Source organism: Sorex araneus, chromosome 2 (genome assembly GCF_027595985.1).
Source record: "Sorex araneus isolate mSorAra2 chromosome 2, mSorAra2.pri, whole genome shotgun sequence".
NCBI lineage: Eukaryota > Metazoa > Chordata > Mammalia > Eulipotyphla > Soricidae > Sorex > Sorex araneus.
Genome location: NC_073303.1, coordinates 310,802,910 through 310,830,649, shown reverse-complemented (window position 1 = coordinate 310,830,649; position 27,740 = coordinate 310,802,910). Strand labels below are relative to the sequence as shown.

The 27,740-nt window shown below is 35.1% G+C and overlaps 1 protein-coding gene across 1 annotated transcript in view; it reads left to right on the top strand.

The window, feature by feature from the left end:
- Positions 1-27,740, top strand: part of LOC101558722 (multiple epidermal growth factor-like domains protein 6) — a 525,059-nt gene that overhangs the window by 452,146 nt on the left and 45,173 nt on the right. The window contains exons 13-14 of the mRNA XM_055124801.1: positions 19,453-19,581; positions 21,578-21,703. Of these exons, the coding sequence (XP_054980776.1) occupies positions 19,453-19,581; positions 21,578-21,703 (255 nt within the window). The remainder of the gene's footprint in view (positions 1-19,452; positions 19,582-21,577; positions 21,704-27,740) is intronic.

The following is a 27,740-nucleotide window of genomic DNA, read 5'->3' as shown; positions in this document are numbered from 1 at the left end:
AAACCCTGAAGCAAAAATAAAATGGAAATAATGTTATTATATCAGTCACTAGAAAGAGCAAGCAATTGGTGATTCAGCAAGATCCACTGTGAGCTGCAGTTAGTCTTTCAGTTCTCTGAGAATCTTTCTTTTAAATGCACAACTTCTTTCTGATATATCTGTGGGGTTATTTTAGATTCCTTACACTGATTGCATAGTTCTTGCCAGATTCTCACCTTCTCCCTCAATTGCCAAGTTATTTTATCCACTGGTTTCAGTAATAGTAGCACAGTGTCACTTCTGATATTAGCAAGGGGTCCATGAAGTGCAGGAATAAAATTAAGTTCCTTTCACATTCTAGATATATTCTTTCTCACTAGAACTATCCACATTGCTTCCCAAAATAATTGGTGGTATTTTTCCTCTAAGTTTCAACCTTTAGGTATAGAATGATATTTAGTGTCTAATTTTATTTTGGGGCAATTACTATTTAATTGATATATTATTACCAAATATATTACTGAATTACTAGCCTATATTACTAAATAGGCTAAATTAGTGATAAGAGAAAGGAAAGGGAAATGCTGACTGGATCAGCCCTTTTGGAAAACAGTATGGACGTTTCTCAAAAAATTAGAAATTGAGCTCCCATTTGACTCAGGAGTACCACTTCTGGGAATATATCCCGTAGATGCAAAAACATATAGTAGAAATGACATCTTCACTTGTATGTTCATTGCAGCAGTGTTTACAATAGCCCGAATCTGGAAAAAACATGAGTGCCCGAGAATAAATGACTGGTTAAAGAAACTTTGGTACATCCACACAATGGAATACTATGCAGCTGTTAGAAAATATGAAGTCATGTAATTTGCATATAAGTGGAACAACATGGAAAGTATCATGTTAAGTGAAATGAGTCAGAAAGAGAGGGACAGGCATAGAAAGATTGCAGTTATTTGTGGAATATAAAGTAACAGAATGGGAGACTAACACTCAAGAATATTAGGGATAAATATCCGGAGGTTTGCACAATGGCTTTGAAGCCAGCCTCACATGCTGGGGGAAAAGGCAACTCAGATAGAGAAGGGACCACCAAGTAAAGGGTGTTTAGAAAACCTGCTCGGGTTGGGAGATGCATGCTGAAAGTAGATTATAGACCAAACATGATGGCCATTCAATACTTGCATTGCAGATTACAACACCCTAAAGGAGAGAGAGTAGAAGGGAATGCACCTGTCACACAATTGGGGTGGAGGAGGGGGAGAATGTGGGGAAGATGCGAGGAATACTGGGAACATTGGTAGTGGAGAATCGGCACTGGTGGAGGGATGGGTTCTCGATCATTGTGTGACTGAAATATAAGCACGAAAGTTTGTAAGTCTGTAACTGTACCTCATGGTGATTCATTAAAAATAAGAAAAATTAAAAAATAAATAATAAAAAAGTAGGAAAGGGAAATAAGGAAGGGAGGAGAAAAGTTCCAAAGGAAATTGTTATTGATACTATTCATATCATAAGATTCATACGATTTACTGAAAATAATGTAAAGATAGTGGTATGATTTTATTTTCAACAAAAGCCAAGTTTATATTCCTATGACAATGAAGCTAGGTAGATAAAGTGCATCAAGGAAATTCTCTTCAGCAAATGCTTTTGGAAAAACTGGATAGCCACATGAAAAATAAAAATAACAAAACATAGCAAAAAAAGAAACTAGATCCCCATCTGACATCAATACAAAAGTTAATTCTAAGTATATTAAAGACTGCAAGATTAGACCAGAAACTATAAACACATTAAGGAAAATATAGTCAGTGCATTCTTTTTATTTATTTATTTATTTATTTTTATTGAATCATCATGTGATATAGTTACAAAAATTTCTTGTTTGAGTTTCAGTCATACAATGACTGAACAATGATCAAACACCCATCCCTCCACCAAGTACACTTTCCATCACTAATGTCCCCAGTATCCCTATTGTTCCCCCTCTCATCCCCCTGCCTCTATGACACACAATACTCTCCTTGTTTTCTCTATACTTTTGGGCCTTCTGGTTTGCAATACAGATACTGAGAGACCATCATGTTTGGTCCTTTATCTACTGCCAACAGACATCTTCCATCCTGAGCGATCCCTCCAAACATCGTTGACTTTATGATCCCTTCTATAAACCTGCTGCCTTCTCCTCCGGATCATGAAGCCATCTTCCTGGCCCTTGTCTACACTGTCTTTGAGTGTTAGTCTCATGTTATGTTATTTTATATTCCACAAATGAGTGCAGTCATTCTATGTATGTCCCTCTCTTTCTGACTCATTTCACTTAGCATGTCCATCTACTTATAAGCAAATTTCATGACTTCATCTTCCCTAACAGCTGCATAGTATTTCATTGTGTAGATGTACCAAAGTTTATTTTACCAGCCCTTTGTTCTCTGACACTCAGGTTGTTTCCAGGTGCTGGCTATTGTGAACAGGGCTGCAATGAACATACAGGTGCATATGTCATTTCTACTGTGCTTTTTTGCACTCCCAGGATATATTCTCCAAAATGGTATCACAGGATCATATGGAACCTCAATTTCTAGTGTTTTTAGGAATGCCCATATATTTTTCAAGAAAGACTGGACCAGTTGGGATTGCACCAACTATGAAAGAGAGTCCTTTTTCCCCAAGATCCATGCCAGCACTGGTTGATCTTGTTCTTTTTGATGTGTCAGTCTCTGAGGTGTAAGATGATATCTCATTGCTGTTTTGATTTTCATTTCCCTGCTGATTAATGATGTAGAGCATTTTTTCATGTGCCTTTTTGTATTTGTATTTCTTTTTTGAAAGCTTCTGTTTGTTTCTTCTCCCCATTTTTGATAGAGTTGAAGATTTTTTCTTGTAGATTTCTATCAGTGTCTTGTGTATCCTGAATATTATCTCTATCTGATGGGTATTGGGTAAATAATTTTTCCCATCCGTGGGCTATCTCTGTATTTTGGTCACTATTTCTTTTGAGGTGCATAAACTTCTCAGTTTAATGTAGTCTCATTTGTTTATGTTTATTTCCACTTGCTTGGTCAGTGGTGTTTCATCCTTAAAAATGCCTTTGGCTTCGATGTCATGGCAATGTCATGGGGGGGTTCTGCCTTCATTTTCCTCCATGTATCTTATGGATTCAGGTCTGATGTTGAGGTCTTTAATCCACTTTAATATGACTTCTGTGCCTTACATTAGACAGAAGTCTTATTCATTTTTTAATGTAACTGTCCAGTTTTTGTAGCACCATTTGTTGAAGAGGCTTTTCTTGCTCCACTTCACATTTCTTTCTCCTTTATCAAAAACTAAGTCATCATATATTTGAGAGTCTGTGACAGGATACTCAACTCTGTTCCATTGGTCCTACAGGTCTGTTTCTATTCCAATATCATGCTATTTTAATTACTACTATTTTGTAGTACAGTTTGAAGTTGGGGAAAGTGATGCCACGCATCTTCTTTTTCCCAAGGATTGCTTTAGCTATGCGTGGGAGTTATAGTTCTATATGAATTTCAGGAGTGTTTTGTCTATTTCTTTGAGAATGCCATGGGTCATAATTCATATAGGGACCATATTAAATCTATATAATGCTTTGTGGAATATTTGACAATGTTAATCTTCCCAATCCATGAACAGGGGACATGTCTCCACTTTATAGTATCCTCTTTAATTTTTTGAAGTAGTGTTTTATAATTTTCTTTGTAAAGGAAAAAGGTTCTTTCTTCATCTCTTTAGTTTCCAAGGTATTTGATTTTTTGAGGCACTATTGTGAACATGATTATTTTTTAATATCTCTTTTTTTATGTAGGAGTATTGCTATTTATTTAGCCATTGATTAAGCTGATTGAACTGAACATAAACTCCACATCACTTTTTAAAATTCAGAATGTTAACTTTATTTTATTATTATTATTATTATTTATTTCCCTCTCAGAGAGGCCAGAAAGCTACTGTGAGTATCCTGCCCACACAGCAGAACCTGGCAAGCTACCTGTGGCATATCTGATATACTAAAAACAGTAACAACAAGTCTCACAGTGAAGATGTTACTGGTGCCTGCTTGAACAAATCAATGATCAACGGGATGACAATGACAGTGACAGTGATTATTATTTTTTAATCACTGTGAAATACAGTTACAAATATTTCCTGTTTGAGTTTCAGTCATACAATTATCAATTACCCAACCCTCCACCAATGCACATCTTCTACCACCAAGGTCCCCAGTATCCCCCCCTTCTTAACCCTCCCCCTGCCTCTATGACAAACAATCTCCCACATACTCTCTTTTGTACTGTTTGTTATGAATAGTGTAAGATGTTGTGCAGCCATGAGAGCAGGAACGTGCTCCTGGAATTCTAAAATTTTAGAAAATTAGGGCCTGGGTAAATTTCTGCAGCCAGCTGCTCATTTCAGAGATTCTTTTGTGTGTCTCTGGATCATAGCTGTTAGGGAGCTTAGGTAACAGCCATAGGTAATTTTTGGGAGTGACCTCAGGGTCCATTGGGATGAAGGAGAAGAGGGACTGACCCATCCCTTATCCCTTGAGGCCTGGAGTTTACTGTCACTGAACCCGTGTACTTGCACTTCTCATTGGGTTCTGGAAGTTGGTGGGCCATTGGGGTTTTTAGGAGGCAGGTGGAGGGATGACACCTGCCCCTGTCTGAGGCACCTCGGTGAAGTTGGCCTGTCTTACAGTATGGAGGCATCTCTGCAGTGAGCTGCTCAGTTCAGAGATTCTATTGTGTGTCTCTGGATCATGGCCCTTGTTTACATCTTATCCAGAGAAACAAACTATTGACATATGCCCTGCAGGGCGCACCCACTTGCCCACAATGTGCCACCGGCTTTACTGCAGTTTTCGATATTTTCAGATCTATGGGTCTCCAAAATAAGGCCAAAATAAGTGAGTTTGTAGCTGAGCCAGAGGTAGTTTGTTGGTGTGGCTCCCAAATACCTAATTTTTGGCCATTTAATTTCTTGGTAAACTTGGCCCCAAGTTGTTGGGGTCCAGCCAAAGGCACAGCGGCAATTTTGGGGTGTCAGGAAGTCTGAAGGCATCAACAGGCTGTTGATGCACTCGCCCCACAGGTACAGGTTGACCTGCCGGTGGTACCATACCAAATATCTCTTTCTTTTCTTTCATTATTTTTATGGGAAAGCCATGGAATTTTGGGTGTTGATTTTATAGCCTGCCACTTTACTATACAAACTTTTTGTTTCTAGGAGTTTTTCTATAGAGTTTTTAGGATTTTTCTAAGTATAGTTCATGTCATCCACAGATGATGATAGCTTGATCTCTTTCTTCCATATCTGGATACCTTGATATCTTTTTCTTGTCTAATTACTATGGCAGTATCATCCAATACTATATTTAATAGGAGTGGCATTACTGGACAACCTTGTCTTGTACCATATCTTAGAGAGGAGTTTAGTTTCTCCCCATTGAGATAATACTTGCTGTCGGCCTGTGGTAGATGGCTTTGACTATCTTGAGGTACACTCCTTCAATTCCCATTTGTTTAGAGTTTTTATTATGAGCAGGTGCTAAATCTTGTCAAATGCTTTCTATGCAGCTATTGATATGGTTTTTATATTTTCTTTTATTGCTACGTTATATTATGCTGATTGACTGTTAGTGTTAAACCATCCTTGCATCCTTGGGATGAATCCTACTTGGTCATGGTATATGATCTTATTGATGAATCATTAATTTATGTTTGCTAGGATTTTGTTGAGGATCTTTGCATCTGTGTTCATCAGAGATATTAGCCTGTAATTATCTTTCTTTGTGGTGTCTCTCTCTGCCTTTGGTATCGGTGATATTTGCTTCATAGAAACTGCTTGAAAGTGTTTTTGATTCTTCAATTTCCTGGAAAAGCTTGTAAAAGATTGAGAGTAAGTTCTCTTTAAAGATTTGGAATAATTCACTAATGAATCCATAAGGGTCAGGACTTTTGTTTTCGGCAAGACTTTTTATTAACATTTCAATTTCTTTGATGTGGTAGATCTTTTCAGTTACTTGAAGTCCTCTTGGTTCAGCCTTGGGAGACTAAAGGAATCCATGAATTTATATATTTCCTTGAGGTTTTCTTGTTTAATCACACAAAGATTCTTAGACTCTTTAAATTTCTGTAGTTTCTGTTGTGATGTCCCCCTTCTCATTTCTAATTCTATTTATTAAGGTTTTTTTTTCTCTCTTTCTTTGTGAGTCTTTCTAGAGGTTATCAATCTTATTTATGTTCTCAAAGAACCAGCTCTTGGTTTCATTGATCTTTTGGACTTTTCTTGAGCTTCCATCTTGTTAATTTCTGCTCTAAGTTTTATTATTTCCTTCATCCTGCCTGGTTTGGACTCCTTTTGTTGGTCATTTTCCAAGAAATTAAGCTGTGAGGTTAGGTTATTTATGTAGGATTGCTCTTCATTTCTGAGAAATGCTTGTAGAGCTATAAACTTTCCTCTTAAAACTGCTTTTGCTGTGTCTGGTAAATCGTGTTTTCATTCTCATTTGTTTCCAGGAATCTTGATTTCCTTTTTGATTTCCTTTTAAAGCCACTGGTTGCTCAGTAATGAGCTGTTTAATTCCCCAGAGTTTGATTTAATTTTCTGTTTCTGTGTGTGATTCACTTCTATTTTCAGTACATTGTGGTCTAAAAAGGTTGTTGATAAAATTTCTATCTTCTTAATTTTATGGAGATATGTTTTGTTGCCCAGCATGTGGTCTTTCTTGGAGAATGTTCTTTGTGCACTTAAGAAAAATGTGTATTCAATTTTTTGGGTATTAAGTATCATATATATATATGTATATGCACATATATGTATATATATGGGACATATATATACTAAACTTCTTTCTTCCATTTCTTCCCTCAGATTAAAGATAAAGTATGTCCTTGCTAAGCTTGAATTTGGTTGATTTATCAACAGGTGATAAAGTGTTGTTGAAATCTCCAGCTAACATCATATTGCTATCGATATCTTTCTTCAAGTCTATGAGTAGTTGTTTTAAGTATTTTGCTGATACCCTCATTTGGTGCATATAATATAGGAATGCGAATTCTTCCAATGTACAAATCTCTTAATCATTAAGAAATGAACTTCTGTCTCTTGTGATCCTCTTTAATCTGAAATCAATGTGATCTGATACTAGCATGGCCACCCCAGCCTTTTTGAGGGAGTTGTTTGCCTGCATAATTGTTTGCTAGCCTTTGACTTTGAGTCTGTATTTGCTCTGATTAGATGTGTTTCTTGCAGGAAACAAAATGTTGGGTTCAAGTTTCTGATGCATCCTGCCTCTCTGTGTCCTTACATTGATGTGTTTAGCCTATTGACATTGAGAGATATTATTGTTAGGAGATTTTGTTCTATCTTTCTGTCGAAGTCTAGGGTATTTGAGGGATTATCATCTTAAAGTAGTCCATTTAGTTTTTCTTATAACCATGATTTTGATTCAATGAAGTCCCTGAGTGTTGTTTTCTGTGAAGCTGTGCATTGTTTCTTCACATCAAATAGTGAATACATTACCCAGAGTCTAGCTGTCTAGCTGGGTAGACTTTTTTTTAGAAGTATTTTGGTGAGGCATTTGTTTCATTGTTTTTACACTACACCTCACCACTGCCTTCAGGCCCTGAAGGTGTCATCAGATAAGTCTGCTGTAAATCTTAAGGATGTTCCTTTATAAGCAATTTCTTTCTTTGATCTTGCTGCTTGCAAAATTTTATCTCTGTCTATGGTTTTCATCATTCTGATCAGAATATGTCTTTGAGTATTTTCATTTGGATTTCTTTTAGCTGGTACCTTACAGGTCTCATGAATCTGCTTTCATGTGCTCTTCAGCTCTGGGACTGTCTCAGCAATGATGTCTTTGACATTTTCTTCTTTATCAGTGTTTTCTTCTTGTCCCTCTGGGACTACAGTGATTCTTATGTTATTCCTCATGGCTTCATCCCAATTTTCTCTTGACATCTGTTAGTTTATTTTGAGGCTCTTTTCCATTTTCTGCTGTTGTCTGAAGATTCTCTGCACCTCATCTTGAAGTTCACTGATTCTATCCTCAGCAGCTGTTTCTCTGTTGCTGAGGACTTCCACTGCTTATCATTTCATCTACCAGGTTTTTCAAATTTGTCATTTCTGTTTGTAATTTTGTTTGCGTTTTCTTCATTTCTGCTCTCAAATCATCTTGCATTTTATTGGCAATGCATTCCATTTTTTTTTAGTTCCCTATGCATCTTTAATGGCTCCCTCTAAATTCCTTGTCAGAGAGGCCATATGCTTGTGCTGTTTGGACTTTCATGCTCACTATTACTACTGTGTTTGGGTGTAATATTAATTGAAGAAGGGGCTAATGAATTATTGGCCTAATGTGTTTTTGGTGATAAGGCTAGACAGTGCATTTTAAGTAAGAACTTCAGAGATATTTTCTATGACTTGACTTCATTGGAAAATCATACAAAAAATATAAGTGAAGTGAAACTATATCAAGTTTTTGCATATCAGAAGAAATTAAAATAAAGTATACCTTACTGAATGGAAAAAATGTTTGTATAGCACATATGAGATAAAATACCAATATCCATACATATAAAGCACCCACAAGGTTCAACAAACAACAAATCAATAACCATCAAAAATAAGGAGAGGAGAAATACACTTGCATAAATAAAATCACTTATTGTCAGAAAAATTTAAATTCAAATGACAAAGAAATATCATCTCACACCAGTAATAATATCACAGTTTCCCAGAATCAACTGGGAATAATCAATATAGGTGGGGCTATGATGAAAAGGAACCTTCATTCACTGTGAATGGAAATGGTCCTTGGTTAAGTTCTTATAGGAAACAGTATGAAGAATTCTTTAAAAAGGTTAAAATAGAGTTTCAATGTGACTCAGCAATTCTACTTCTGAGCAACAACCCTAAAACGTATAAAAATTAACTTAGAAATACACATACACACTTAAGTACATTACAGAGTAGAATACAATAGTCATAGTATGATAGCAATTGAAATGTCCAGTGACAGATATGTCCAGTGAATGAATAAAGAAGTTATGCTATATATCCATACACAATGAAATATAATGAAACTATAATAAAATATTAGATTTTGCAAGTTTCTGCAACTTAAATGGAACTGGAAGGCATCATGCTAAACAAAGTAAATCATATGAAGAACAAATGCTTAATGTTCCCTCTCATTTTCAATGTATACAGAAATAAAATAAGAAATAAAAATGCAAATTCTTGTCCTTTGATTAAAAACTGAGATTACCCAGCACTGCTGAGTAGAGTAGGTAGTTTGTGGGGGAAAGGAATAGGAGATTGAAAAATTACATGGACAGTGGTGGGAATTCCTAGCACTTTGGTAGTTGTGGAGTACAGTAATTTTGTACATGAAAACCACACATGTTAACACTTATAACCATGATACATTAACTATAATAAAAATTTAAAACAACCTGCTTATCAACCCACTATTTCAAGATTTATGGGCATAAGAATATTTTGAACCTGATCATTGTTATGAACAGTGTTGTAGGTAACAAAGATATATTACTTGACTGAATGGATGCATCCCAGAATCCTGCATGCCTTTTAGTATGGGTTTAAGTCAAGACCCTTAACATATTCCATCTGGTATCATGAGGCAATACAGAAACACACAATCTTGTTTCTTGAACACTTTAGGTAGACTTTACATAATTATTGATTTCCTCTATAGTTTAAGTCAAAATCATTATTACAAGAAATAATATATATAAGAAATAATAAAATGTTTATCAATTATTCCTTTGGGATAACATTCAGATTATTTTGCTTTTTTGTCTTATTTTCTTAAAATATAAATTAAAAATCTTCAATGATGCTTATATATAAATTTTAGAACCAACTTACAGAACTTTAAGAGGATGATTTCTTGAGTCAGTTTTATCATGTGTAAATTTTTTTAACTCTGGAATTCAAAAAAAAGTGCTCAATATATACCTAAATTGGCCTTGTGATAATCTGTGAATGTTTATAAGAAGCCTCAAAATAGTAAACAATTGACTATAGTGTAGTTTTTTCTGTATGCTTCTAGAAACTTTATAAAATCTGATTTTAATCTATATTTTGCTTTTTAGGCATATTCTCCCAGAGAGAATATATATGTAATGATCCTCTTCAAATGTTACATAAATTTCCCCACAAGTATACTATTTCTATGGTCTTTGCCTGTATTCCTTTTTAAGACTGTTCCTTTTTAAAACACTTCATTTTAATGTGAATTATAAAGATTATTAAAGTTAATTATAAAGATTTTGATGAAGAAGAGCTTCGTTTTTTGTCTATGTTCTCTCTTGAACACATATCTGACTTACTTGTCTTGATATTTCTTTGCTTTCTTATTTCCAACTCTGGAGAAGCCTGTGTGCTCTCTTAAACATATTACCCACTTTCTCTCCTCTTTCATCTTTCTAAGCAAGTCTTGTTCAATAAAACTACCTTGGTTCACTAAAAATTTTTTTGAAAGATTTCAATGAGTAGTAAGCAATTTTTATTAAGTCACTATGTGATGATTATATGATATGCCAAAAGCAGTAACAGTAAGTCTCTCAATGAGAGATGTTACTGGTGCCTGCTTGAACAAATCGATGACCAATGGGATGACAGTGACCATACAAGGTAACTTCATAAAACCCGTGAGATAGAGTTTAATAGTCTTGTTGTACAGTTGGGGAAATTATAGACCCTAGAGCCTAAATAAGTTATTTAATGTCAGATATAAGGTCACTAACAGTACTAACAATAATAATAATTATTATAATTTATTATATTATACTAATAATTCTTAGGGCTAGAGCGATAGCACAGCGGGTAGGGTGTTTACCTTGCATGTGGCCGACTGGGGTTCGATTCCTCCGCCCCTCTCGAAGAGCCCGGCAAGCTACCGAGAGTATCTCACCAGCACGGTAGAGCCTGGCAAGCTACCCTTGGCATATTTGATATGCCAAAAGCAGTAACAAGAAGTCTCACAATGGAGACTTTACTGGTGCCTGATCGAGCAAATCGATGAGCAACGGGTGACAGTGACAGTGACAGTGAATTATTAGTTCACATTGTTTCCTAGTTCCACTAGGCTAGCACAACCTTCACTGAATATTTGCCAACCATACCATATTCATGATGACTCTCTTTCAAACAAACCAGTCCAAATGTCCCTCCCCTCAAATTCATACAGCAGTAAGTCATGCTTTACAATGTAAATTCAAAAATAATTTGTGATACTGTAACATTTTATATAAACGCTGTTGTGTTGGGCACAGCCACTTTGGCTTTTCTGATAGTATTACTTTTTAAAGAACACAAAATCTTTTAGCCACTTTTGTGACAAAAGGACAAGATTATGGTCATGTAACTCATGAGAAAAATAGGATCTTCCCAGAAGAATTTACATGACAGGAAGGGTTGTACAGCAAAGTATTTGTAATGATTCAGCCCCGGGTTTCTAAAGTTATAAGGAGCCTCAACAAAAGCATTTTTTTCCTTATTCTTTGTTAGTCCTTCATGTTAGAAAAACCTCCTATTGTCATGTTTTGAAAATCCCCCTTTCATCATGTCACAATGGAATGCAAATGATGTTTTGTGTGCTTATAGTGAGGTAAAGGAACTGAGAATACCATACACATCTATTCCGTCACCTATTAAATTTTGTGATCAGTTCTTCCTTGACCACTTATTAATAAAGTTAAGAAACTCTTTTAGATAGTAAAGCCAGAAATGCTAAGTATCTGATATATTCAGAATTTATGCTTTAATGATATCAACTTCAACGATCAGTAATTCAGTAAAAAAAAAGAATGTCTAGACCAACAGCAAACTACATAAATAGATGTCCAGAAACTGATTCAGATCCTACATATTGCTCTCATAATTGTAACACCCCAGTTAAGAAAGAAAAGGAGGCTCTTTTTGATTTACCACCATAGGTTTTCATGAGTCTTTGTTTTATGTGCTATATTATAACTCCTTACATTGTGCCACTTTTACATAAAGAAATCTGAATGGTAAAATGTGCTTAACGACACTGGTACTAATGAAAGAAGTGACAATCTAGAAGTAGGGATGGCAAATAAAGAGCATAGAAGTAACAAACAAAACTTAATACTTCTCCAGTATGAACTCTTTTCAAACCTGTTTGTTTTTCTTATGCCATGCCCCAGTAGATGAGAATTTTTTAAATAAATCCTTAAATTATTATTCAATTATAGGTCTTCAGGACTTAATATAACCAATGTGTGTGTGTGTGTGTATGTGTGTCCTCACCACCACACACACACACCACCACCACCAATTTGTTTGAATTAGACACAGCCATGGAAGTCAAAATGTCTACAGGAGTGTTTGTAAATCGAAAAACTCTCAGAAAGCCATTTGAATTTCTTAACAAAATGACATTGTATTATTTAGAAGTTAAAGCAAAAGTGTTCACTGCTCAGTCAATAAAAAGAAAACAATACAACCCAGCCTAGTGGCTGACAAGTGACACAAATACAGTACATGCTAATGTGCAGAGAGAAACAACCTTGAGAATTTAAACCAGCTGCACCAGGAAATAAAAATCTTTATCCAGATATGTGGTCCCTCATGAATTATACTATTATTTTAGTTGATTTTACCTGACATCACCCTATGATTTTCTTCAGTGACAAGAAAATTGCAGCCGGCCCTTGACAGTTGGTCACAAATTGACTGAACAAAACAAAATCAAACAGTGAAGTAATCCCCAAGTAAATTTAATGAAACCTAAATCCCAAAGGGCAGCACACTTCTGTAGGCATTGGTCTTATTTAATAAATTTTTCTCTGCTTTTGCTTTTAGAGCTATATTTACACAGACAAATTGAATTCATTGGGTTTACATTTCCTCTTCCCCTTAGTTTGTCTACCAGGCACATACGGGGAAGAGTATAAGCAGGTATGTCAGTGTTCAGACAAGAATGAGGAGTGTCATCCAGCCACAGGGAGATGTACCTGTCTGCCTGGCTACCGTGGAAACCCCTGTCATCTCCGTAAATGTGCTTATCATCTATGGGGGATGCACCGATAAGGCAGGCGGGTCAGCACTCAGAATGCCAAAGGGCAAATGTCAATTAAGCTTCTAATTTGTAAAAAATCCTATGGGAATTGTTATTGAAATGATTGAAGCATATACTTTCCTGTGAAACTCATTCTTCCACTTTTCCATTCTTATTCAAATTAAGCCCAAGAAAAACACAAGGAAGAAATCAATAAAGGAAAAAAAAGAAGAAAAAATAAACATAATTATAAATCATCACGCAGCAAATAAAAAGATATTTAAAGTGATTGTTAAAGTTAGTTCCAGGCCCTGCTTAGGAAAAAATTAAATTAAACAAATTGTTATTCTTAAATAAAAACAACTGCTTTTTGAAAGGAAAAATGCCAATTGGCTCATTGTTATATAATAAAAAAGAATAGTCCCTAGACCAAACACCTTCTATTGATTTGTTCAGACATTTTAACATCGAAAATAGTTATAGGAGAACACATAATAAAAAGTCCCAAGGAGTAAGTAAAAACGTTCAGTCAGCTACTTAATTTTTAAGCTTATAATTATTTATAATGTACTTTTTATAGGTTTAAAATGAAATGATTTGATTTCGACTTAATTTTCCCCCAAAGTTGGCCTCTGATACCTTTTTTTGCCTCCCTGGTTGTTCCTATAGCAGATTTCTTCTATTTTACTTTTCTGATTCTGTAAGTATATGGGTGACTTTTAAAAATTTCTTGACCAAACAACACCTAACACACATTAAGTCATTACTAAGCTCTTAATTTTAGGTTTATACAATCCATTGAATATTTTCAACATTATTTTTCATTTGTCCTAATTTAATACATCTCTAGCTAATTAACATTTAATATGGAAACAACCAGAAAGTACAATTGCTCCAACTTAAAGTTCACTAAAATAAGAAATTAGCAAAATTTTCATTACTTTTGTGGTAATGGCAAATTTAAAGCACCTTATCTGGAAAAAGACCATTCCTCACATTTGAGATTAATACACCTTTTCAGGAAGAATTTCTTCTCAGTATTAGGAGCATTTTATCTTAATACACTATTATCACGTTTCCTATTGCTTTAAATACATTTGTACATTATCTTGTATTTAGTAATAAACTTCATTTAGCTTAAGTGTATATCAGAAACAAAGGTACCTACAATTGAAGAAAGATAGTTTCTTCTAAAAGTTAGACTGGATCTGGGAACCACTTTCTACCTCATCAGATTGGCTTAGTTACAAGTAACACATGGTTGGAGTTGCTGCAGAGTTTTGGCAATACCAGTTGGGCAATTATAGGATTGAGAAAAGGAGTTCAAGAAAATTTTCATAAAAGGTGTAGCTGGCTTAAAAGTCCATGTTTTGGCAGCCAAAAACAACTGGACTTTCATGTTCTTAAATTCAAAGTTGAGAATCAAAATGTTGCTCGGCACAGGTCAAAGGAAGCAAATTTTTCGTGGGAATATCGCCAAGTGTCCATGGTTTACAATAGACAGATGATTGAGTCTCAACATATTGGTAGCATGTGGGAGAAACTCAAGTGCTCCATTAAGTGTGAATTCATCATGCACCGTATTCAGTAATCAATAAGGAATTGTAGAATAACTATAGACCTGACAATCTTTCACTTCTATCAGCAATACTCAGTATTCATAACTCTCGGAGACAATTTGTAACATTGGCATTTTAAAGTGTCTATTTGTGTGTGTGTAGCTGGGGGGAGTTCATGGTGGTATAGTATGCATACTCAATGTTGCTCTAGGTCTACTGTTTTATATTTAGAGGCATTCTGGGTTTACCCTGGGGACCATATGCAGAGGCAGGTATTGAACCAGATTTGACTGTATAAATGCCTTAACCCCTGTACTAACTCTCCAATCTGATGTGTTTAGTTTTGGAGGAGAGGGAGTAGCGCTAGGGACTGAAACCTGGGACTCACACACACAGGGAAAATGATCGAACATGGAATCACTCCTTGGTCCAAGCACTGAAAATTTAAAACCCTAGGAAGCTAGTTCTATGAAAGTATTCTTAAGAGCACCCCATAGTTCAATCAGAATTTTTTGAGAAACGTTGAGTTGCTAACTAGTGAAACAGTACAAGAGGGAGAAAATGAAATCAAGACAATAATAGAAGTTTAGTTTAATATCTTTGCTCATAACTAAATTTTCATGCAAACAAAATTTTGTATCTCTTTAAAAAAATAAAATAGGGGAGCTATAGTATAGTGGGGAAGGAGTTTGCTTTGCATATGGCCTACCAGGTTTGATTTTCATCCTATATGGTCCCCTGAGTACTACCAGGAGGAATTCTATGTGCAGAGCCAGGAGAAATTCCTGAGCATCACCTGGTGTGTCCCCAAAAAGCAAAAACATTAAAAATTAAAAGATAAAACTATGCAACAATGGTTAGTATGTGGCAAGTTAGTAGAAAACATTGCATGAAACACAAATTCATGATTTTCATTTGTAAAAGACCCAAGAGTCACAGGATTCGGTCCACAACTTTGCTTGTTCTGTGTTTTTAATAAAATACTAAATGTCATTCACATTATTAAAGTAACAAACTATGTTATTAGCACTCGTATTATGTTTCCTCTAATATTTAAATAAAACAGGGTTCTCCTCATATCCGAGCTTCTTCCTAGCCAATCTCCTAGAAGGAGTTGGCCTAGCTTAAGGAGGAGCTGGGGTGGGGTGGGGGAGTTCTCACCTTTCATTGAAAACTCACTAACCATCTCTTGCTATATGGACATAGACAACATTTCACCCCCAGTAAAAATAAGTATAAATAATTATAAAAGTTTCAGCAAAAGTCTAGTAGTGATCAAAATGGAACTTTGGGAAATGAAAAAGGAAATACACTCTAGGTATGTGTTTCCTTGTTAAATTTAGTGATGTGAACACACACACAATGATTTAAGAAAATAGAATTGTCACCAAATAATCCCATGTCTTTCATCAGATGACATATACATCAGTAGGTTAATTTTTTAATTTTGAATGTATCCATTTAAAAAGTGTAAGTAAGTTGAATGCTAAAATTCTATTGATTTCTTTACAAGGAGAGAATAGCAAGGGACTCAAACTTAAAATCACCCTTAAAATAATTTGCAAAATAGTTATAAGATAAATAGAAATCATGCTTTTTGTTAACTTCAACTTACATGAAAGTTATTTCAAAATATAGACCTATACATATATTGGTTATTTAAATTCACCTATTAACCATGCATAAGTATTCTTTTCAATTGAGATGTTCTTTTTTTTAATTTAATTATTTTTTAATTAGTGAATCACCTTGAGGGTACAGTTACAGATTTATACATTTTTGTGCTCATTTTTCCCTCATACAAAGTTTGAGAACCCATCCCTTCACCAGTGCCCATTCTCCACCACAAATAAACCCAGCATCCCTCCCACACCCCCCAATCCCATCTCCCCCCACCCCACCCTGCCACTGTGGCAGGGTATTCCCTTTTGTTTTCTCTCTCTAATTAGGTGTTGTGGTTTTCAATAAAGGTGTTAAGTGGCCATTGTGTTCAGTCTCTAGTCTACATTCAGCACATATCACCCTTCCCCAGCATGGCCTCCAACCACATTTTACTTGGTGTTCCCTTCTCTATCTGAGCTGCCCTCTCCCCAGCATGTGAGGTCAGCTTCCAAGCCATGGAGTCAACCTCCTGGTACTTATTTCTACTATTCTTGGGTGTTAGTCTCCTACTTTGTTATTCTATATTCCACAGATGAGTGCAATCTTTCTATGTCTGTTTCTCTCTTTCTGACTCATTTCACTTAGCATGATACTTTCCATGCTGATCCACCTATATGCAAAGTTCATGACCTCATTTTTTCCTAACAGCTGCATAGTATTCCATTGTATAGATATACCAAAGTTTCTTCAACCAGTCATCTGTTCTAGGGCACTGGGGTTTTTTCCAGATTCTGGCTATTCTATTTTTTGATTCTCAAAATTATAATCACAGTTTAGGATTTGACTCATTATAATATAAGTTTCACTTTAAGATGTTGTTCTTTACTTTACTTGGAAGGAATAATTCATTTCCCCTTTCACTTCACAGTAACTTGACTCCAAAATTTTCTATGCCAATCAATTCTTATTAATGGAAGCTTCTTTATGTAAACAATTCTTCAGCAGTATACATCAGACCTCACTCTTTCAGAATCCATACTTTCTGCTTGTGTTACATGCATTTTCTGTAATATCAAGTAGCCAAAATTTTGAATTATCAAACATAGTAAAAACTATTAAAGTTTACATTCTAAAAGGCTGACCACATGACAGACATGAAGCATTTCATATCTTAGTGATTTGAAGAGGAGGAGTGTGATGCTTTCTTGCAATAATTTTTTGTTTGTTTTTAGGCAAACCCATTAATTTTTTCTGAGTGAAATAGAATAAGTTGCTAAAAAGACTAAAAATATAACATACCTAAGTATATAATTTTGTGATAATTTTGTGGGTCAAGTACCTATAAAGAACTGACATCTCTAAGAAGAAGTGAATGACAAAATTGTGAATATTTTTATTTTCATAGAGAGGACTAAGAATATACAGCTTTAACAGAGAAAATAGCCCTTATAATGAACAATTTTTAAAGTGTTTCTCTTTGTGTCTTCACCAGAGACACAAAGAAACCAAAATAAAAACCAGTATAGAGGAAGAAAAAAAGTAACCACTCCTTGAGACTTAAAGGATTTTGAAGCTAGGACATGTGTGTGTGTGTGTGTGTGTGTGTGTGTGTGTGTGTGTGTGTAGACAAAAACATATATGGCTTTCACCTTTAAATCTTGCTACATATGAACATTTTGTATTGTTCTTTATCAAGTGAGTCTTTTAAAATACATGTTAAAAGAAAGGAGGCAATCTATTTTAATTACTTATTTATTTTTTACAACAGAAATGTCTTTCCAAAAGAAAGGTACTAAAACCACATAAATTCTTTTGACCCATGGAGATGTCTATCAATGATTGTGCCAAGAGAGAGCAATGGCTACTGTTGCTGCGAGAGGTATCTCGCAGCAACAGTAGCCATTTTGTTAATGTGCTAGATATTCCTAATAGTTCACTGCAATACCTCAAAAGGCCTATAATCTTCTTATTCCCTTGGGGAATGATGAACCAAAGGCTCAAATTAAAAAAGGTAATCAAGGTAGCAATAGTGGAAGAAATAGGGTTGAAGTCATAGTCAAAGTTATCCAATTTTTTTATTTCAAACATATATTACAATAATGAAAATAGTTATCTTTAACAAGTGATGGAGTTGTATGCAATAAATATTTCAAGTTATTTTACTCTGTCGATCTCCATTTCCTAATCTTAAAGTGGCATTAAATCAAATCATCCTGAGGTTATTTGAAACTCAAACTTCTGATTTTAAGACAGTAACACCAAGCATTCCGTAAAACAGACAAAAAGTCACAATTGAAGTTCTTGAAAGTTTATCGAACATTTCAGTTCCTCCTACATTTTATTTTCTCTGCTTTGTACTTGCCCTGCTTCTGCTTGATTTAGATGATATAAGTAATTTATTGGATTGGAGCGATAGCACAGCAGGTAAGGCATTTGCCTTGCATGCAGCCGACCCAGGTTCGATTCTTCTGTCCCTCTAAGAGAGCCAGGCAAGCTACTGAGAGTATCCTGCCCTCATGGCACAGTCTGGCAAGCTACCTGTGGGGTATTCGATATGCCAAAAACAGTAACAACAAGTCTCACAATGGAGATGTTACTGGTGCCCACTCGAGCAAATCAATGAACAATGGGACGACAGTGATACAGTGAAGTAATTTGTTATCTCTTCAAAAGAACTTATTCTAGTCTTAATAGCTCGATAAGAAAATAATTTAACTATTAAAATACACTTTTCTCTTTTTCCACAAGGCCTTTTCAGGTTTGAAGTTATTTCTGTCTTCTTAGCTCTATTTACTTCAGACTAAACTCCCCCATAGTTCAATAATTGCACAGGTAGTACTATTTTCCGCTACTCTTTATTGCATTCAACCTCTCTTTTTCTTGAAATCTGGCTATTTAATCATCTGTATCGGTATCATGAGAGTGAGCTGCACATCCATAAGTATAAATGAATAGAAATTTGTGAAACTCACCAAAAATGAACACACTTTCTCTTAAACACCTGGTGCTTTTAAATATTATTACCTGTATTAATCATAGATCATTCATAGCCAGATAATCTATCTTATGTTTTCATACAAGACCATGAGTCAATTCCGTAGCTTGAAGGTGATGTAAAATATCAAACCATGTTAATTGGAATGTTGATATGTTCACATGTCTGTGGTATGAATTTAAACACTAGCTAATTCAAATTACAAAACCAAATGTTTTATTCTTTTGGAACAGGATGCCCTGAAGGCACTTATGGTCCACATTGTCAAAAGATATGTAAGTGCTTGAATGGTGGCGGCTGTGATACTACAATTGGCACCTGTGACTGCCCTCCTGGCTTTATTGGGGCTGACTGCAATCAAAGTAAGTTATTCAACTTATAGGTATGCTAAAACTAAGATTTTAAGGACTACATCTAGAAAGCAAACATTATTGTTATTACTGTACTTAATAGTTTACTATAGTAACAGAAAAGACAATCTAACCTAAATGGTAGGTTCAAGCACATGTATACCAGGAATGTAACTGAGGGCTGAAACAGCGAGGGAAGCCAAAGGGAACCCTTTGCTCATGACCTCTCCTGTCACATCATGGGAAATCATGTCAATATTAGAACATCTGTTTTGTATGAGCAAAACAGAATTGAGGATTGTTGTGCGTCTGTTGTCAAATTCATTGTCAGAAGTTTCACAATTTCATCTGTTCTCAGCAATTGCTCAAAGTTAAACCATTCCCAGAAAGTAATCAGATACTGAAAATTCAGAAACCTTAACTAAGTATCACAAAAAGAATTGCAGGCATAAAATTTAAGAAGGCAGGCCAGGGATATAGAAGAACATGATTCTGATCATTGTGAGGAGCCTGGAGGGAGCAGTAAATAGGAAAGTCTGATAGGAGCTAGTCCTAGGAATACGGTATTGTTTGACTATTGCGAAGAACATTCATTCTGTGAACCTTCTTCAAGTAACTCATTTAGATTTTGCACACCATTATTTATTTTATACTTCACAATTAAAATAGTAAAAGTACCATCATAAATACAGAGACTGTGAACTTGAGATTCTCTTATTTGAAAGAATGATAATGAAGTGTGTGTCTAGATAAAATGCTAAATGATTATATGCTAAACAAATACTCAAAATACATCTCTTGCTAAGATAGGTAGTTGCTAAGTCTTCCCTGTATGAGAGTAACTTTTGGTGTTTAATTGTTTTGCCCCACCACCCGGTTGCACTAAGGATAAAATATTCATGAGACTAAATGAATCTTTTTGACTCCAGATAGAGGGATATTTAAACCTTCTAGGTACTACTTCTGTAGCATCAAGATAGCCATGTTATCTTTAAGTCAAAGGCCAGCCATAATCATCTAATTTTCACATATTATTTGTGAGGTAATATTCATAAATGTGAGAATGAATATTATCTCATGATTTGCTTTCTTATTAATAATGAAGTAAATAAATTGTACATAAGATAATCAGGAGAAATTTTCTAATTTTTGCAGAACCAAACATCTTCCAAAGCTATGGTTTCCTTGAACACTGGTAGTATTTTGCATCATAAATCCTTGATCTTCTACCTGAGCACTTTTTGAATTTGTTTTGATTAGGTAGATCAGAGCCAAATTTAGAGTCTGGCTTTTACAAATTCTAAGAATTAGAGTATTCATTGATACTGTTATTATAATTTTATTGCACTTGATTTCCACATACTTATTTGTCTTTGTGTGTTTTAAGTTTTTTACTAAGTTCAATGAATTTTTAGAAAGAGGATTCTATGAAAATTAAGCAAACAAATGAATAAATGTTGGCTAGTTAATAAATTAGCATTGACTTGACTTATTTTGATTTGGAACAGACTGATTCTCAGGACTTATGCCTGGCTCTGTGCCCAGGGATTGCTCTGGGTGCTGCTCATGTGAACCATAAATAGTGCTGGCAACTGGATAAATGGCTAATCCATTGTACTGTCTCTCTGGTCCAAATCTTTGACATTATTAAATAAATTTACCTTAAATGATAAAATTCATTGAATATTATCTCACTATTTTCTTCTTTATTAATAAATTATATAAATTATACATAAGAAAATGAAGCATGAGTAAATATTTAGAAGGTGTAAACAGAGTAGATTGACACACAGATGTGTAAACTGAAATTCTAATGTGACTTAGAGAAAGCATACTCAAGATTTTCACACACAAACATTTCCTAATACAACTGTCAATAAATCAAACTAATTTTTAAGTTATTTTATAATATATTAAAGTGTTTGATACTTGGTTGTAAATTCCTGGCATCATCTAAGATTTCATTCATATTTGGTTTGGTTTTGCTCTTCTTCACTTCATCCTGCAGCTTGTCCTGAAGGTTACTATGGGCAGAACTGTACTCAGGTGTGTTCCTGTGGCTCAGGACAGTGCAACCCGGCTACTGGAGAGTGCCAGTGTCCACCTGGCCAATTGGGAGCAAGGTGTCAGCAAGGTAACTATGACTACCGGGTCACTTTGCCCATCCAAGAGCTAAGTATAAATGCAAACTTGACACCTGTACTTACAATTAAGTGACCATTTTTTTACAACACTTTCTTCTTAAATGTGGACATAATAACATCAAAATGAGAATTCCTGCAGAACTATAAAGGACAGAACCTAGTGGAGGGCTAACAAAAATTTAAAACAAAAACAAAGAAAAATTAATTTGTTGACTGATTTGATAGTTAATAGATGTTGAAGTATAACATCGTATGCCTGAAATATAAAATTTTATGTCAATATTATCTCAATTTTTAAAATACTTATGAGATTATAGTATTCATAATTTTTAAGATGCTACTAGAAGATCAATTTGAACAATCACATAATGAATGAAAAGGCTCTGATAAAAAGGCTATTGATCATTAGATCTATTTTCTTTTTCTCCTTCCCTTCCTATTGTTATGGCTGTTTAAATGGTCAGGGTTCACATGGCTGGTTGTGGTGCTTTACCCAGTGTGTTTTCATGTGCCAGATATCACACATTTGTTGTGGCAAAGGAAATATCCAGGACGGTACCACTGAGATAATACTTGACAAAGTAGGAGTAGTATTGGAAGTCATACGTACAGCCTCATGCTTGAAAGGCAGGCTATCACAGACCCACATCTCTGAGCCTACTAAATTTAGAAATAAGTTTAAAATAAATGTGGGGATTATGATTACATTATAGCAGATAAATATAGAATATTAAAAATTATAACCCTTTTGAGATTTTATCATATCAAGTATAAACTGGAAGGAAACAAAAGGGAACAAAAGGTCTAAATGTAGTACTAAAATGTCATCATTAAAGTTTTGTGATGGCAGAGACATAATTGTGTTAAATCATATTGCTTAAACATGACAACTTAATAAGTATTTTTAGAACATAACACTAAACACCAGAATTTAGAATTGTATGATGAAGAATTTAATAATAACACTAATAATAAAAAAAAATTTAAAAAAAAAGCAATTTGGTCCTGAGTTTACCTCACTGTTCACATTTAACCAGCTGCTTTTGTAAGTGGGTGGCATGGAAATAGAATGACAGGATGGGCTTGTCAACTTAATTTGTCAAAAGTAGAAAACTTATGCAACATTAAGCTATTTTAAGAGTTTAGTAAATTCTAAGGGACACTAGCATACTACATCAACATGGGGGTACTACACGGGAAACACATTTTCCTAATATGCCATATCTAAAAATCATTTTAAAAATCATCATGTCAAGAGTCACTGCTTCATTGTTAAAAAGTCTACTCTTCCTTGGGTTCTATATTTGCCTTCATAAAACTGTTTCTGAAGTTATATTTATTCTGCTTGATTTATCTGTTAAGTGTAAAAGGATCACAATTTGGCATTTAGATATGTATCTAAAACAAAATATTTTTATCTTATAAGCTCAACTTATTAATTAAATCCCACTTCTACAAAATAACAAATGCACAATAAAATAAATTAGTTATAAGTTTTTAAAAAATAATTTAAGAATGAAAATATAGGCAACTAAGACCAAGTGGTGGAGGGTAATCAGAAAAAAATGTGTAGAAATTTCATTTCAACCACCATACTGGTTTGTAAATAGATACAAAGAAAATCCACTGCATTATTTAATATTACATGTATCTCTAAAGAATATGATCTAGATTATATAAGATTATATTAATTATCCTGTAACTTATAGAAAGGCTAGATGTTCAATTTTCTACTGCTCTTTATAGACACAGTAAACAAGATTACAGAAAAACTCAAACACGGGATCTAGTAAACCCTTATAGAACCTTGTTGCCTAAGGGAAGAGTATATATTCACACTTGTGGAACAGCAGAATATATAGTCATGTGCCCATGGAACATATTCTAAATTATACGATCCTCGGCTATAAAACAAACTTTAAGAAACTTTAAAAAGTTAAAAATACCATGTAGTTTGTCTTAAATATATTTGTATCAAATAGAAATCTACTGAAGAAAGATATTGAGAACGTCTCCAAATACTTAAAAATAGATATAATCCATGAGGTAAGCCGAAATTCCCAAGAGAAAAAAATAAACTATTAAAGTAAAATAAACTCAAATCTGGGGAAGCAATAAGAGAAGGAAAAAAGAGGGTGGGAACAAGGTGGTCAATTAAATGAAATTCACCAATATTAAGCCAAAAATTCTGCACAAAAGCTAAATTAAATAGAATCTCACCTGTGTTTCAGTATAAAATATCGCTGAATTTAGCCATTAGAGGAATTCTACTAATTAGAATTCCTACAACTGTCAGAAACAGTGAAAAAAGAAAAAAAAAGTGCTGAAAGAGCTTTGAGAACGGCAGCCCTGCTTGGATACCAAAAACCTGGGAGGGATAGATTTCATCTGCAAGGTTCTACTATGCTAGGAAACAGGGTGGATTGTACTGAGACTAAGAATTCCGACATAGTTACCACTCTGAAACATCCTCTAAACTCAGGCAGGAAGATGTGCCTGAGAAGGAAGACTTGGATTAGAGTCATTCCCAGTCATTGTCTCTGTAGGTGTTGGTGGTCTGGTTAGGGGCCACCGTAACTGAGATAAGCTATACCCATCCCAGTACAATAACGGCAAGTTTGGAGCTGACTAACACTTGCTTAGCCAAGGCTATGGACCGCCCCCCTCCCTTGGTCACCACCACCTACTTAGCGTTCTGCTGCTAGAAACACTCCACACCTTCCAAAGCGTTATCTAGCTAACCAAGCATCCACCACGTGGCACAGACGTTCACAGAAACTGTGGTGATGGAGGCTTCAGCTGCTTATTAACTCCAGGTCACCACATCCAGGTTGTCCGTCCACACACAGACCTGTGTAAACACCAAGCACGCAGAAAACTGCTAACCCTGGGAATAAACACCCCCTAACTGCCACCCCCACTTTCTTAGTATTGGTTCTCAAACATGAGGCATCTGTAATTTGAAGCCTACCCTTCATGAGTAAGCTAGTTTGGCTAAGAGATATCATTGAACACTCACTTGATCACTTGACATCCCATTACTTATCCATTTGCTCGAGTGGGCGCCAGTAATGTCTCCATTTGTCCCTGTCTGTGCTAGTGTAGCCCATTGGCGGCTACTTGCTCCAGGAACATGAAGAGCCTCAAACCATTTATTTGTTCAGGGTCTTGAAGAAGAAATCTGACCATCTCGTAGGTGGGTGGCCACGCGTTCTTTTGATGTCCCATGGAATCCAGTCGGTAATGGTTGAACACTCACAACCCCAAATTCCTTGATAACTATCATTAAGTACTATGTGACTAGAGGAAAGATAACCAGACTGCAAGACATTTAGTATGCCAGGTAGCCCCACAGACCTCTGCAGCCTCAGCACAGACCTAGTACAGTGACTGCATTCTCCGTCATCTGGGACACACATGAATTGATTCATGCTTCAGAAGCTTACTCACATTCAGTGCCACAAGCCTAACCAGAAGAGTGAAATGTCACAGCACAGACTGCTGTCCATTTCCATAACTGATTCAACAATCAGAGCCTAGCCAACAGGATACCCAATAGTTACAAAGAACAGTTGTTTGGGGGTAAATCCAACTACAATTCCCAGATGTTGCTGAGACAGCATATTTGCTTCCAAACATTAGAAACTTTAAATCCTCAATTAGAACCCGATTCTGTTAGACATCAGTATTGCAGCTGCTACAGGGAACTTAGGAGGACAAATCTCCAACCCTTCCAGCCATGCAGTCTCAGGGTAACTGGCACTGAAGCAGCTCTGAAAGCATGGACCTATGATTGTTTAGGTTAGCTTGTACTCAGATCTTCACCCTCATACAGTACAGGCATGGAAATGGAGGAAGTCACTCCCATGAATGGATGGAGAAGATTTGAAATATACCAGAATTTTTCGACTTCTTAAGAAAAACATCAAAGCAACAATCCTATCAATTAACTGAAGAAATCAGTGAAGAATATCAATAAATTGTAATCAATTATAAAAAAGAAAATACTTCAGGCAAAAATTAATGAGTTAAAAGATATAGTAGCTCAACTAAAACAATACAAAGCAAGACTAGCAGCAGAAAGAAAGAAGTTGAAAATTAAATGAGTGCCATGAGGACAAACTGGTTGAAAGCATTCAAGAAGATATGAAAGAAGAAATAGAGAAAACATAAGGAATTTATAGAACAGCAGTAATAGGAACAACATTTACATCATAGGGGTTCTGAGATGAGAGGAAAGATATGTGGAAAAAAATTTTGATGTAATAAGTAGTATTTGGGAAATTCCCCAATTTGGAAAGAAGATTTATATCCTCCACACTCTGGGTTGCAATAAAAATAAGACCAAACAAAAGAAAAACAAGACATTTCTGTAATTAAAATGTCAAGAAACAAAGAGAGAGACTCCTTTAAAAAAGTAGAAAAGTAAGACTCACATATTAAGAAACCTCCTATAAGAGTCACAGAGGATTTCTCAACTAAGATATTACAGGGCAGAGGGAAATGATTTAATATGTCTAGAGTCTTAAATGAGAAAAACTTTACCCCAAAATCTCTATCTTTAGAGTTTATCACTCAGATTGAAAGGAGTAGTTAAGGCTCTCCAGATTACCAACAGTATTCATTGTCTTTAAATTCACTCTATGACAAATGCTGAAAGGTGTTCTATAAAACCCCACTAGGAAATAATAAGATGTGTAAATATGTGAAATGAGAGAAAGAAAGGTAGAAATAATGAAGACTCTCATAATGAATTTTAGATTAACTGCCATAACATTTAGAGGGGAAATAAACTTAGAAATGTAGATGTAAACTTCATGATAATTTTAAAAAAACAATATTTAGAAGAAATTAACAAGAAGTTGAAAATAGAAGTTGATAATTACCCAAAAGGCTGATAATACTTTTGAGAAATAAAGACAGAGAAACAAAAATTAAAGATATCTAAAATCCTCTTAGAAAAAATGAAATAAATCAGCTTAACTAAAGAGATGAAAGACCTATACAAAGAAAATTACAAAACATTACTTCAAGAAATAAAAGAGGACGCAAGGAAATGGAGAAATAAACTGCTCATGGATAGGGAGAATTAACATTACAAAATGACGATACTCTCCAAAGCACTATAAATATTTAATGTTGTCCCTATAAGGAAACACATGATGTTCTTCAAAGAAATATACAAAGCATTCCTGAAATTCATATGGAACAATAAACCCCCATAAATAGCTAAACAAATCCTTGGGAAAAAGAAACCGGGTGGCATCAACTTTCCCAACTTAAAAACTATACTACAGAGCAGTAGTATTTTAAACATAATGGTATTGGACTGGAAGCAGATCCACGGACCAATGGAATAGAGTCGAATATTCTGTCACACTCTCAAATATATGATCACTTAATCTTTGATAAAGGAGCAAGAAATGTAAAGTAGAGCAAGAAATTCTCTTCAAAAAGTGGTGCTAGGAAAATTGGACGGCTACTGGCAAAAAAAATGAATGCCAGGCACAAAAGTCAGATCAGAATGAATTGAAGACCTAAGTGTCAGACCTGAATAAATAAGGTACATGGAGGAAAATGTAGTCAGAACCCTCCATAACACTGAAGCTAAAAGCATCTTTAAAGATGAAACACCACTGACCAATCAGTGGAAGCAAACATAAACAAATGGTACTACATTAAACTAAGAAACTTCTGTACCTCAAAAGAAAGTGACCAAATACAGAGAGATAGATTTCATGGGCATTCCTTCAGAAATTAGAAATTGAGCTTCCATATGACCCTGCAATACCACTTTGGAATATATCCAGGGGGTGCAAAAAAGCACAGTAGAAATGACATCTGCACCTGTATGTTCATTGGAGCATTGTTCACAATAGCCAGAATCTGGAAACAACCTGAGTGCCTGAGAACAGAGGACTGGTTAAAGAAAATTGGTACATCTACACAATGGAATACTATGCAGCTGCTGGGAGAGATGAAGTAATGAAATTTGCTTATAAGTCATGGAGAGTATGATGCTAAGTG